General features: G+C 46.9%; 1 protein-coding gene across 6 annotated transcripts in view; it reads left to right on the top strand.

Annotated features, from left to right (window-relative positions):
- The window catches only part of BCL9 (BCL9 transcription coactivator), a 288,690-nt gene that overhangs the window by 247,117 nt on the left and 27,086 nt on the right, over nucleotides 1-14,487 (top strand). For all 6 annotated transcript variants that reach the window (XM_056559749.1, XM_056559751.1, XM_056559752.1 and 3 more), the window contains 3 exons: nucleotides 6,003-6,079; nucleotides 7,924-8,217; nucleotides 11,514-11,830. In XM_056559749.1, coding sequence (XP_056415724.1) covers nucleotides 7,979-8,217; nucleotides 11,514-11,830 — 556 coding nt within the window. In that variant the 5' untranslated portion in view covers nucleotides 6,003-6,079; nucleotides 7,924-7,978. The remainder of the gene's footprint in view (nucleotides 1-6,002; nucleotides 6,080-7,923; nucleotides 8,218-11,513; nucleotides 11,831-14,487) is intronic.

Genomic DNA, 14,487 nt, shown 5'->3' with positions numbered 1-14,487 from the left:
CTCGGTGGCTCTGATGTCATCACTGAGGTCCTCCAGTGCTGGGTGGCTATGATGTCATCACTGAGGTCCTCCAGTGCTGGGTGGCTATGATGTCATCACTGAGGTCCTTCAGCACTAGGTTGCTCTGATATCATATGGATCCTTCAGTGCCTGGCCATCACGGAGGTCTTTCAGTTTGGGGTGGCTCTGATGTCATCACTGAGGTCCTCCACTGATCGGTGGCTTTGATGTCATCACTGAGATCCTCCACTGCTCGGTGGCTCTGATGTCATCACTGAGGTCCTCCACTGCTCGGTGGCTCTGATGTCGTCACTGAGGTCCTCCACTGCTCGGTGGCTCTGATGTCGTCACTGAGGTCCTCCACTGCTCGGTGGCTCTGATGTCGTCACTGAGGTCCTCCACTGCTCGGTGGCTCTGATGTCGTCACTGAGGTCCTCCACTGATCGGTGGCTCTGATGTCATCTCTGAGGTCCTCCACTGCTCGGTGGCTCTGATGTCATCACTGAGGTCCTCCACTGCTCGGTGGCTCTGATGTCATCACTGAGGTCCTCCACTGCTCGGTGGCTCTGATGTCATCACTGAGGTCCTCCACTGCTCGGTGGCTCTGATGTCATCACTGAGGTCCTCCACTGCTCGGTGGCTCTGATGTCATCACTGAGGTCCTCCAGTGCTGGGTGGCTCTGATGTCATCACTGAGGTCCTCCAGCGCTAGGTGACTCTGATGGCATCACTGAGGTCCTCCCAGTGCTCGGTGGCTCTGATGTCATCACTGAGGTCCTCCAGTGCTGGGTGGCTATGATGTCATCACTGAGGTCCTCCAGTGCTGGGTGGCTCTGATGTCATCACTGAGGTCCTCCAGCGCTAGGTGACTCTGATGGCATCACTGAGGTCCTCCCAGTGCTCGGTGGCTCTGATGTCATCACTGAGGTCCTCCAGTGCTGGGTGGCTATGATGTCATCACTGAGGTCCTCCAGTGCTGGGTGGCTATGATGTCATCACTGAGGTCCTTCAGCACTAGGTTGCTCTGATATCATATGGATCCTTCAGTGCCTGGCCATCACGGAGGTCTTTCAGTTTGGGGTGGCTCTGATGTCATCACTGAGGTCCTCCACTGATCGGTGGCTTTGATGTCATCACTGAGATCCTCCACTGCTCGGTGGCTCTGATGTCATCACTGAGGTCCTCCACTGCTCGGTGGCTCTGATGTCGTCACTGAGGTCCTCCACTGATCGGTGGCTTTGATGTCATCACTGAGATCCTCCACTGCTCGGTGGCTCTGATGTCATCACTGAGGTCCTCCACTGCTCGGTGGCTCTGATGTCATCACTGAGGTCCTCCACTGCTCGGTGGCTCTGATGTCATCACTGAGGTCCTCCACTGCTCGGTGGCTCTGATGTCATCACTGAGGTCCTCCACTGCTCGGTGGCTCTGATGTCATCACTGAGGTCCTCCACTGCTTGGTGGCTCTGATGTCATGGGAACACTAGATAAGGCAGATTCCTTTTGGATACCGGGAAAGCCGGATGATAATCCACCTATATCGACCGGTCACCCAGCTTTCCCAGATACCTGCCACTCATATTAAAAGTCGCATAAATCTTTACGTGTGGAAATAGCTCCTTGTTTTGTTGATGTGTTCACCTCCCGGACGGGTCCCAGCGAGGGACAAAACTCTGTAGTCAAAACTGATGAGATCCTCCTGGTGAGTCTTCGGGGATATTCATAGGTGGGGAGTTGTTTATGCAGCCGGTGCGAGGACTTGCTGCAACTCCTGAGATGTTATAGTGAAGGCGAATGATCTGCAACAAATCTGCTGTGTGTGAATGGGCTTCACATCGCTGCACCGAACAAGTTGTGGTCTGTACACCGTCCTGCTAAGTCAGTGTTTTCCAACCAGGGTGCCTCCAGCTGTTGCAGAACTACAACTCCCAGCATGCCCGGACAGCCGAAGGCTGTCCGGGCATGCTGGAAGTTGTAGTTCTGCAACAGCTGGAGGCACCCTGGTTGGAAAACACTGTTTTAGAATATTCCAAAATATATAGAACACCCTCAGCATGCTGCGATTTTGGAAAAACTAGCCCGGAGCATAAAAACAAATAAATAAATAAAAAAATATTTAAAAAACATCTGACCACAGTGTTTTTGTTCTTCTCCCATCCCCCCAAAAAATATATAAAAAATAAATAAAAAGCTGCAGAAAGGGAGTGGTGTATTTTATTTATTTAATTTTTTATTTATTTATTTTTTTGTAAGGGGGGGGGGGTGTATTTTCACAAAAAACACGAAGTGTAATTCCAGCTTTAGGGTGCGTTCACACCCTATTACCCATGCGGGTTTCCTGCTGCGAGTTACTCTGCCATTGATTTAAATGGGTCCACAGACAGTCCGCAATAGTGTCGAATTTGCGGACTGTCCGCGCACCCATTCAAATCAATGGTACCATAACTCGCAGCGGGAAACCCGCTGCTAGTTACTAGCGTGTGAACGCACCCTTAGGATAGGTTCAACTTGTGTTTTTTTTTTTTCTGTTAAAGGTTTACTGGTGCCAAAAAGTCAAGGATTTGTAAATTACATCTATATAAAAATCTTAATCCTTCCGGTACTTATCAGCTGCTGTATGCACCACAGGAAGTTGTGTAGTTCTTTCCAGTCTGACCACAGTGCTCTCTGCTGACACCTCTGTCCATGTCAGGTTACTGTCCAGAGCAGGAGCAAAATCCCCATAGAAAACCTCTCCTGCTCTGGACAGTTCCTGACACGGACAGAGGTGTCAGCAGAGAGCACTGTGGTCAGGCAGAAAGGAAATTCTAAAAGAAAAGAACTTCCTGTGGCGCATTCAGCAGCTAAGTGCTGGAAGGATTAAGACTTCTAAATAGAAGTAAATTACAAATCTGTTTTGGCACCAGTTGGTTTTGAAAAAATGTGTTTTCCACCGGAGTACCCCTTTAAATACGTCACAAAACTCATATGGTGTTTTTCTGTTTTCTTTTTTGGGCCAGATGTTAGCCGAAAGTAAATCGGGAATTATGAAATGCCAAACCTGCTTGCTGTGTTTATTTTTTTTATTAATTTTAGTTTTTTTTCTCCATTTTGGCGTTTTTTTTTTTCTCGGCATCAGTTTTGTAAACGCGCAGCATGCTGAGAAATTGGCATTTTTATTTTATATTTTTAATAACCGTTGGCATTTTCCTCCCATAGAAGTCTCTAGGAGACCCAAAAAACGCCATGTGGGTTTTAGAATTGACTTTTTTACTGGCTCCAACCCTCCTCTCCCCCCCCCCCCCCAAAAAAAAAAAAAAAAAAAATATTAAAACTAAATAAATAAAAAATTTAATAAATTCGTCAATAAAAAAAAAAACTCAATTTACATAATGGAAGAATCACATGATTTGTCGTAATAAAAACTCAAAAGGGGGGGGGGGGGGGGAAGAAAAGACTAAAAACCAGTTTTAGTCGAAAAAAATAAAAAAACTGCCACAAAAACTGCCCTATCATTTTGCACTCACTCCCTAGAACCCCCCCCCCCCAATTAAGTAAAAAAAAAAAAAAAAAAGTAATCCCGGCCTCATAGAGCTTCAGGAACCAGGGGGATCTACAGTTCAGGACTCAAGTAAAGCTGGGTGACCTTGGTGTTATTTATGGGCATTACGTTTATATTTTGATACCTTTTGGGGTTGATTACAATTTCCCTTTGTACTCGTGGTGTTTGTTGCCCTCGCAGGGGTCTGGGGTGGTCTTAGGGAGGACCCCTAGATTAGATTCTCGTATTTCCGCTTCCTCGTTACCTATGGTTGTGACCTGACGGGAGAGCAGGATTCGGCTGCCGTCGCCTCCGGATTTGCATTGTAATAATGACGCTGCGGAAGAGCGCAGGTTGGCGGTGGGCGGCACGTCGTGTATGAGAAGATTGATGTGTCATTGTAGACGACGTGCGACACTGTTTTTACTACGGTGTAGCAGAGTTCGCGCGGTGGCGGCGGCGTCTTCATTAACAAGTCTTCCATGATTAATTATATATTGTCAGGTGTCAGATTCCATAGACGTCGCTCATCCTCCCCCCCTTACTGCTGCATTCATCTGCACTGTCAGGCATATGTTACTGTGTATCCAGGGAAAGCTGGGTGATGGCTGCTTTTATCCACAAATAAAAGTGACACTTATTGGACTCAAGATAATGCTGCCGTTCAGGGGTCAGAGAAAGCTTAGTAATACAAGACACTGATGGCTGATAAATCATAGTTGTCATAACTATCAGTTCAGCTCCCACCCAGCTCTCCAAGACTCCTGAATGGAAATAAGACTTTGCATCAGTGTTTCCCAACCAGTATACCTCTAGCTGTAGCAAAACTAAAACTCCCAGCATGACCGGACAGCCGTTGGCTGTCCGGGCATGCTGGGAGTTGTAGTCTTGCAACAGCTGGAGGCACCTTGGTTGGGAAACACTGCTCTACATAGATTGCCTTGGTTGGCCTTTGTGTCCCCTGGGCCAGTGTTTCTCAACCGGAGTGCCTCCAGCTGTTGATCATATTGCTGGTCACCCAACTTTCCTATAAATAAACAACCCACATGTTCTCATATTTGTTCCTACCTAGATCACCCAGCTTTCTAGGACTCCAAATGTCAGATTAGCCTAGTTGTGAATATGGACGTGGACACGTTGTATGATGTGGCTGATTTAAAATATATATATATATATATATATATATATATATATATATATATATATATATATATATATATATAACAAAAGTAATATGCAGCACACCGAAATGTCATGCAAAGTGCTATATTCCATGTGGTACAAAAAGCGACGTTTCGCCGGCCTCACGCCAGCATTCTCAAGTGAGGCCGGCGAAACGTCGCTTTTTGTACCACATGGAATAAAGCACTTTGCATGACATTTCGGTGTGCTGCATATTACTACTGTTATTACTAAGGAACCAGAGGACCGTGGCTCCAGCATGCGTGCACCCTGCCTACTGACCTTCGTTTTTCTTGATGTGCTGCTTATTTTTGGAATGAATATATATATATATATATATATATATATATATATATATAGAGTTATTTTTCCATTCAGGACTCCCAGAAAGCTGGGTGACAGTGGAAGCCATCAGTCGCTTCAGTCAGTTGTGCTGGTTTCTGTTTTCTTTTATTAAGGATGATCTGCCACTCTGGATCAGGGGTTGTATTGGTTGGCAGTTGGTTTTGTAAAGCAGGGTTTCCCCAACCAGGGTGCCTCCGGCTGTTGCGAAACAACAACTCCCAGCATGCCCGGACAGCCTTTGGGGAGTTGTAGCTTGGCAACAGCTGGGGGCACACTGGTTGGGGAAACACCGCTGTAAAGTGACATTATTAAAGGAGTATTCCATAACTGGAAAGCTTATCTCCTATCCTAAGGATAGGAGAGGAGTTTCAGATTGCAGGGGTCCAACTGTTGGGAACCCCCCGCGATCTCCCGTACGGGCCCCAGCAGTCTGCGGGAAGGGGGCGTGTTGACCACCGCACAAAACGGCGGCTGACACTCCCCCCTCAATATAACTCTATGGGAAAACCAGAGCGCTGCCTTCGGCAATCTCCAGCTCTGCCGTAGTGCTGTATTGAGGGGGTGTGTCTGCCGCAGATTCGTCCTATCTAGCCGGAAAGCCGGGGTCCCATCAGTCGAATTCCCCCCCGCGATCTGATACTTAACCCCCATCCCCCATCCTTAGGCTAGGGGATAAGTTTTCCAATACTGGACTACTCCTTAAAGATGCTATTCAGGAGCCATGGAAAGCAGGGTGACCAAACCTGTCAGAACTGTATCAGGGGATTGGGTTGTCACTCAACTTTCCCAGTCAAACTCTTTAGTTCTTGTTTAGTTAAGTTTTTGTGATGCACATTGGTAGGATTTAAAGGAGCCTCATTAATTTGTTTTCTCTCCTCCAGATCTGTAGGGGTTAATTTTTTTATTTTTTTATTTTCATCTTCCGCTCATGAGGTTCTTTCTGTTTCGCTTGCAGGTAATTGCGCTTCCGTTGCAAGGGTCCTCGCTGATTTCCAGGATGAGTAGCGCTGTCTCGTGACCCCAGGGGCCCTGGTGAGTAATGCAGAGGAAAAGCTTCATTAAACAAACCTTAAGAGTCCAGGTCTCCTCCCGCGTGGAGCCACCACCACCGCCGCCGCCGCTCTCACCCGTCCGTGCCCGCGGCTCCTGCCTCTGAGAGAAGCAGGAAAAAAAAGGGACTAATTGTTTGGAATCTGAGCTGGGAAATCAGAGAGCAAATAATCAGCAGGTAGAGCGTGTTTACAGGAGAGCCGCCAGGTCACCCAGCACCCGCTCCGCAGCACCCTGCCGCCTGTCATCAGACTCACTGATTTACTTCCAGGTGTTGTAGAACTACAAGTGACATCATACCTGGCTGTAGGTGGGATGTGACTGGGATTTATAGAATATAGACGAATTAGAGGACGTTTACATGTATGTAATCTGCTGCGGAATTTCTGCAGACCCGTTAAAGTCAGTGAGTAGCAACAAGATCGGCTGCAGAAAATCCACAGCAGATTTTGTTCACGTGAACTTGCCTTTAGGGTATGTTCTCATAGGCGGGTCTACACAGAGTTTTACACAGCAAAATTCCTGCAGCGGATTTACAACAGAAGACCCCATTGAAGTCGGTGTAATCTGCCGCCAACTTTCCAATGCTGCATTAGCGTCTTCTGCGTCCTCAGGATGTTTATTTTTTTTTTTTTTTTTTTAGCTTCTTCTATGGTAAAAACAAAAAAAAAAATTGTAGAAGAAAACTCCAGATACACATTTTTTTTAAATATTTTTATTGAGGTTTTTTTTCCCCTCCTAATTCTTAAATAGAAATCTTAGAGTTAATGACCAAAGAATCACGTGACAGCACGGTAAAATATTCAGTGACATCACTATATTGGGTTATTACTTTCTTGCTACTTTTTTCGGACTTTTATTTTAATTATAATTTTTTTTTCTTCCAGAAAAAGGGCCTCCCTTTCTTTAAAGGGGTGCACCACTGCCCCAGCGTTCGGAACATTTTGTTCTGTACGCTGTGGGGGTCCTGGCCACGCAATTTGTACGTCACGGTGCTTCTGTTTATATAGCGATATAGAGAACTAATTTGGGATAGCTATAAAGCGTTTTCAGGATGTAGCCATGGCAACCAGAATGAAAAATACTAAATTGTACTAAATCATGTCCTTGCTCGTATCGACCAATCTGAGCTCAACTTTCATTTCTCGCACTGCTCTGAGATTGGTTGCTATGAGCAACAAGGACCGCTTCGATAGAAGGGCCATTGTTAACACTTCCAGGAACTACTGAAAGTGAAAGTTTATTTTTTAGTGTTTTTGGGTTTTTTTTTTTGTTTTTTTTTTGGGGGGGGGGTTGGGTTTGTTTTTGGGTTGTTTTGGTTTTGTTTTGGTTTTTTTTTGGTTTTTTTTTTGTTTTGTTTTGGGTTTTTTTGGGTGTTTTTTGGTTTTGTTTTGGGTGTTTTTTGGTTTTGTTTTTTTTTGGTTTTGTTTTTTTTATTTATTTTTTTTGGTTACAAAGTGGCTTCTCTGATTTGATTTAGGTAATTACATTATACCCCCCCCCCCCCCTTGCTTGTCCTTGAGACCAGATACTGTGCTGCACCTCTAATTCGGTACCATGGATTTGTGGATTTAGGTTATTACGGTCTGTGCAGGAGACCGTTCTGCCCAGGGGTAGGAAATTGGTAGATATTGGAAACCGCCACCCGTTTACCTGACTCGCGGTGATGGCGCAATTACTCTGCAAAGACCAAACCCATTACAAATTAACTCTTCATCTTCCGGGCCCCCGGCCGGACGTGTGACATTGGCTAAGGTTCCCATTAAGCGTCTCCGTCCCGTCATGACGCGACTGTTGTTGTGACCGCCGTCGCTCTTGTCTTGCAGTGTGCCCTGGCAATGCACGGCGTTCCCTCCGCAGCGACAGCCACATGTCCGAAGAATGCTGGAATTGCAGGAGGGGAGAACCCACTTCAACAAGAGAGAGCGAAACAAAAAGGAAAAGGACGAGCAAAAGGACAACACTGACAAAAGCACTTCACAAAAAGCTCCGCTGAAATCCCCCAGCCCCCCGAAGAACCTGGCGAGCCCCACCGCGTCTGTGACCGTCAGCTCGGGATCTCTGTCAATGCATTCCAGTAACCCCAAAGTGCGCAACTCTCCGTCAGGAAACACACAGAGGTAACCAAAAAATCCTTACATTCCCCCCCATTTCCTTCTTTCAGACGTTAAACAGCACCACCCTTGGCCTTTTGGCTGTATTTGGTACTGCATCTAAAGTGAAGATGCATAGGCTAGCTCAGTGTTTCCTAATCGTGGGGTCTCCAGCTGTTGCAAAATTACAACTCCCTGCATGCCCGGACAGCCTTTGCATGCTGGGAGTTGTAGTTTTGCAACAGCTGGAGGCACCCTGATTGGGAAACACTGGGCTAGGGTGTGTTCTGGTGAAGACTCTCACTTTAAATCCTGGGTGGAAAACTTTATCAACTGGTGCCAGAAAGTTAAAACAGATTTGTAAACAACTTCTATTAAAAATTCTTAATCCTTCCAGTACTTATTAGCAGCAGTATACTACAGAGGAAATTCTTTTCTTTTGGGATTTTTCTGTCTGACCACAGTGCTCTCTGCTGACACCTCTGTCCATTTTAGGAACTGTCAAGAGCAGCATATGTTTGCTATGGGGATTTTCTCCTGCTCTGGACAGTTCCTGACATGGACAGAGGTGTCGGTAGAGAGCACTGTGGTTGTGACAGAAAAGAAATTCAAAAAGAAAAGAATTTCCTCTGTAGTATACAGCCGCTAATAAGTACTGGAAGGATTAAGATTTTGTAATAAAGTCATTTAGTTTGAACTTTCTGGCATCAGTTGATTCAAAAAACAAAAAAAAAAGGTTTCCACCAGAGTACCCCTTTAAAGTCTGTCAATGCACTATGGGGGGGGGGGATATTTCTCAAAACCTGTGTAGAGGAAATGTTGACCAGTTGCCCATAGCAACAGATCGCTTCTTTCATTTTTGAGAGGGCGTTTTGGAAAAGAAAGCAGCGATCTGATTGGTTGCTCTGGGCAACTGGTCAACTTTTCCTCTGCACAGGTTTTGATGAATCTCCCCCTATGTGTTGCTATGGTAGGAATTCATAATTCCCTGCACCAGTGTAAAGCGGCGGAATTGCGCAAATCGTTAAAACACCCGTGGTCACTGTACCTGAAACTGCACCGTGTATGAGCTTCCTGACTAGAACCTGTCTCATTTTGTCCACACCAACCAATCACCGCGCACCTTTCATTTCTTTTAATGCTCTTGTTACCCATAGCAACCAATCCCTGCTCCACTTTCATTTTGTGAATGCTCTTGTTGCCCATAGCATGTGACGGGTTGTTGTCGGCAACAGGAGCATTCACAAAATGAAAGTGGAGCAGGGATTGGTTGCTATGGGTAACAAGCATTAAAAGAAATGAAAGGTGCGCGGTGATTGGTTGGTGTGGGCAACGAGCATTCACAAAATAAAAGTGGAGCTATAATTGGTTGCCATGGGTTCCCTTATTTTCATAACAACCAATCACAGTGCAGCTTTCATTTCCTATAATGAACTTGTTGCCTACTGCAACCAATCACAGTTCAGCTTTCGCTTTTTATAGTGCTTTTTTTTTTTTTGCCCATGGCAACCAATTGGTTGGTCCATAGCAACCAGTCACAGTTTATTTTTCAGTGATTTTGTTGCCCATAGCAAACGAGCACAACTTTTCATTCCTTATAGTTCTCTTACCTATTATACGCAGCTTTTAATTTTTCAGTCTTAAAAATGGAAAGCTGGGTTTGGTTGCTAAGGGCAACAAGAGCACTGAGAAATGAAGGTTGCACTCTGGTTGCCATGGACAACAACACTGTAAAAAAAGCTCTGGTTGCTATGGGCAAATAAAAGCACTTAGCAGTACTTGTTGCCTATAACTAATCACAGATTTCACTAAGGCAGGAGAGCTGTGCTTTGATTGGTTGCTATAGGCAACAAGCACTGTAAGGCATGAAAGCTGTGCTGTGATTGGTTGCTATAGGCAACAAGGCAGTATTTATAAATCTGCCCCAAAGTTCCAGGGTAGTCACCTGCTGCCTGTCTGACCCGTTGCCAGGCAACAATCTACAGTAATACTGTTCAAAATGAAATTACATTGTGCATAATGTCACTATGGCCATATTGATTTGTGGGTGGGGTGTGTGGACATTAACAAAAACAACAACGTGTTCAGCTCTGTGTGTGTGTGTATGTGTGCGCACGCACTGGTTATAGCTAAACTTTGTTTACATCTGAGGACTGGGATCCTCTCATAGTTTGCTGGGGGTCACGGCCAGGATCCTCTCATAGTTTGCTGGGGGTCACGGCCAGGATCCTCTCATAGTTTGCTGGGGGTCACGGCCAGGATCCTCTCATAGTTTGCTGGGGGTCACGGGGGTACATGCCCGTTATGCAGTCTTCCTGCAGGTGCCACTTTGTGCGGCGGCTGTTTGGCGGAGATGGAAGCGTTTATTTACCCTGCGCAGCCCTCGCTGTGTACATAGAAACGGAGCTGTGTATTGACAGAGCTGCTACATGAAGATCTCGTGTCAACAGGTCCTGCCATACGGCACGTGAACGACCCCCCCTGCCTGAACCACTGTAACGACTGATGCGCTGTGATTGGCAAGGCACTTACACCCGCTACCCACACTCACTGCTATACATAAAATGTCACCACTGTCTGTGGTACTGCAGCTCATCCCTGTTCATGTTTATAGGCCTGAGCTGTAGTACCAGAGATGGCCATACTGACAAGTGGCGCTCTGTTATTTTATGCTGCGGATCCGCCGATGACCTGTCCATAGTGTGCCTTCAGCTGTTCAACCTGGCCTGCTTGCAGCGGCAACAGCTGGAGGCACGCCCAATCCCCTGGCCTGATTGCAACAGCAGGTGGCAACAGCTGGAGACACACTATGGGTCTGGTCACTGGTAAAATATGCTGCGGATCCCTTAACATGTGACTAGAGATGAGCGAACTTACAGTAAATTTGATTCGTCACAAACTTCTCGGCTCGGCAGTTGATACTTATCCTGCATAAATTAGTTCAGCTTTCAGGTGCTCCGGTGGGCTGGAAAAGGTGGATACAGTCCTAGGAGACTCTTTCCTAGGAATGTATCCACCTTTTCCAGCCCACCGGAGCACCTGAAGGCTGAACTAATTTATACAGGTTAAGTATCAACTGCCGAGTTGAGAAGTTCGTGACGAATCGAATTTACTGTAAGTTCGCTCATCTCTAGATGTGACCCTACCCTTAAGCAGTTTGTCTCTCTAGCTGTTGCAAAACTACAACTCCCAGCATGCAAGAGTAATTTTCTTTCATCATAATCATCATCAATCATTGTAATCATCATAGTAATTATAAAAATAATAATGATGGTAAAATGAATTATTAAAACAATAATAAAAATTATTTTTTTATTTTCCAGCAGCCCAAAATCAAAGCCAGAGGTTATGGTACACCCTCCCTCCGTGATGTCTCCGTCTGGCAACCCCCAGCTGGATGCCAAGTTCTCCAGCCAGGGGAAACAGGGAGGATCCACAAGCCAGTCACAGGCATCTCCTTGTGACCCCAAAAGTGGCAACCACACCCCCAAACCGCTGCAAGGTCCCGGGGGCAGTATGGGACTTAAGAACGGGGCCGGCAATGGAGCCAAAGGGAAAGGCAAAAGGGAAAGAAGTATTTCTGCTGAATCGTTCGACCAGAGAGACCCCGGAACCCCCACTACAGACTCTGAAATTAAAGGTGAGTGCAAGCAGGTGGGTGGGGGGTATATTTTATGGGGAAGTTGCCAATGTTGAGCACTTTCTTGGGTTTTCAGTAGTCCTATTACATGAAAGGAGCGCAAGATCGAATGGGAGAATGGCGCACAGGAAAGAGAGGATTGTTTCTAGCTGGTCTAGTCTCATTTAGGGTCACACTTGCTGTATTCTGCTTTGTATTTGCTGATGTGTATTTTCCTTACTATTATAGTCAATTGGTAGCAAAATCAACTGCGTAGTGTGTTGCCTATCGATGGGTAGGAAAGTACGCAGCACGGCACGTGTGACCCTACCCTTAAAAAGTTTATATTGGCATTTTAGTCACTGTCTGCAGCTCTGACTATTCTACAGGCTTCAGAGCTAAAATCTCCCACCATACCCTGCTTGTTCAGTGCCTGCACAGAGCTTGCTTTGAAGATTTGCATTCTGGGTAGTGTCACCATGCAGAAGACCAATTACTTTACTGTGTCTGCACAGCTCTTACATTGGCGCCGATCAGTGTTGGTATCCCTTCACAATGCAATGTTTGGATTAGACTTTGGATTTATTTTTCTGTTGCGCTTCTATTGGAGTCTTTGTTACCCAACATTTTCAAGATCTTTGTTAGTGAATGGCAGTATGTTAATATCCAGAAATTGACACTATGAACAGTGAAGCCTCCTGAGAAGAGCACCCTTTTGGGAACACCCCTCCCATCTAGACCACACTTTTTCTGTGACTGGTTTTGCTCTTGTAAGGGTTAGTTCACACTGAGACTTTCTGCTTAGAGAAGGACAATCAAGTGCAAAAGGCGGCACCGAAATCAATCACTGCTATGACCACGTGGAGTTGTGCTGTCCCCAATAACAGCAATGCGGTCCACAAGGAATTCTGCTGAAAAAACTAACCATGTGCAGAATCTATTTCCCACTTTGGAATTTGTTTTTAAACTGGGGAAGTGACATCCAATTGACAGTAATAGGAAGAAGCTGGGAGCTGAATGTCTGTGTGGACTAGTCTATAGAAGCCGACCTTCTATAAGTAAAACTGCCCCCTTTTGGGCAATGTTTTGCATAAACCCTTTAAGTAAAATCAGACTGGAACTATAAGTGCTCTGAATCATATGGATTCGGTTCTACACTGCTGCGTCACCAGACTATAGGGCAAGAAGTCTGTGGACTAGGAATGAGATGAGGGGCCATGCTGTGGACTAGAAATGAGGGGCCGTGCTGTGGACTAGAAATGAGGGGCCGTGCTGTGGACTAGGAATGAGGGGCCGTGCTGTGGACTAGGAATGAGATGGGGGGGCCATGCTGTGGACTAGGAATGAGATGAGGGGCCATGCTGTGGACTAGGAATGAGATGGGGAGCCATGCTGTGGACTAGGAATGAGATGGGGAGCCATGCTGTGGACTAGGGATGAGATGAGGGGCCATGCTGTAGACTAGGGATGAGATGAGGGGCCATGCTGTGGACTAGGAATGAGATGAGGGGCCATGCTGTGGACTAGGAATGAGATGAGGGGCCATGCTGTGGACTAGGAATGAGATGGGGAGCCATGCTGTGGACTAGGAATGAGATGGGGAGCCATGCTGTGGACTAGGGATGAGATGGGGAGCCATGCTGTGGACTAGGAATGAGATGGGGAGCCATGCTGTGGACTAGGGATGAGATGGGGAGCCATGCTGTGGACTAGGGATGAGATGGGGAGCCATGCTGTGGACTAGGAATGAGATGGGGGAGCCATGCTGTGGACTAGGGATGAGATGGGGAGCCATGCTGTGGACTAGGGATGAGATGGGGGGGCCATGCTGTGGACTAGGAATGAGATGAGGGGCCGTGCTGTGGACTAGGGATGAGGGGCCGTGCTGGGGACTAGGAATGAGGGGCCGTGCTGGGGACTAGGAATGAGGGGCCGTGCTGTGGACTAGGAATGAGGGGCCGTGCTGTGGACTAGGAATGAGGGGCCGTGCTGTGGACTAGGAATGAGGGGCCGTGCTGTGGACTAGGAATGAGATGAGGAGCCATGCTGTGGACTAGGAATGAGATGAGGAGCCATGCTGTGGACTAGGAATGAGAGGAGGAGCCATGCTGTGGACTAGGAATGAGAGGAGGAGCCATGCTGTGGACTAGGAATGAGAGGAGGAGCCATGCTGTGGACTAGGAATGAGATGGGGAGCCATGCTGTGGACTAGGAATGAGATGAGGGGCCATGCTGTGGACTAGGAATGAGATGGGGAGCCATGCTGTGGACTAGGAATGAGATGAGGAGCCATGCTGTGGACTAGGAATGAGGAGCCATGCTGTGGACTAGGAATGAGATGAGGGGCCATGCTGTGGACAAGGAATGAGACGGGGGGCCATGCTGTGGACTAGGAATGAGATGAGGGGCCATGCTGTGGACTAGGAATGAGATGAGGGGCCATGCTGTGGACTAGGAATGAGATGAGGGGCCATGCTGTGGACTAGGGATGAGGGGCCATGCTGTGGACTGGGAATGAGATGAGGGGCCATGCTGTGGACTGGGAATGAGATGAAGGGCCATGCTGTGGACTAGGAATGAGATTGGGAGCCATGCTGTGGACTAGGAATGAGATGAGGGGCCATGCTGTGGACTAGGAATGAGATGAGGGGCCATGCTGTGGACTAGGAATGAGATGG

Source organism: Hyla sarda, chromosome 2 (assembly GCF_029499605.1).
Source record: "Hyla sarda isolate aHylSar1 chromosome 2, aHylSar1.hap1, whole genome shotgun sequence".
In the NCBI taxonomy this organism is placed as follows: domain Eukaryota; kingdom Metazoa; phylum Chordata; class Amphibia; order Anura; family Hylidae; genus Hyla; species Hyla sarda.
Note: the sequence above shows the minus strand (reverse complement) of the source record. Positions and strands in the feature narration are given on the sequence as shown.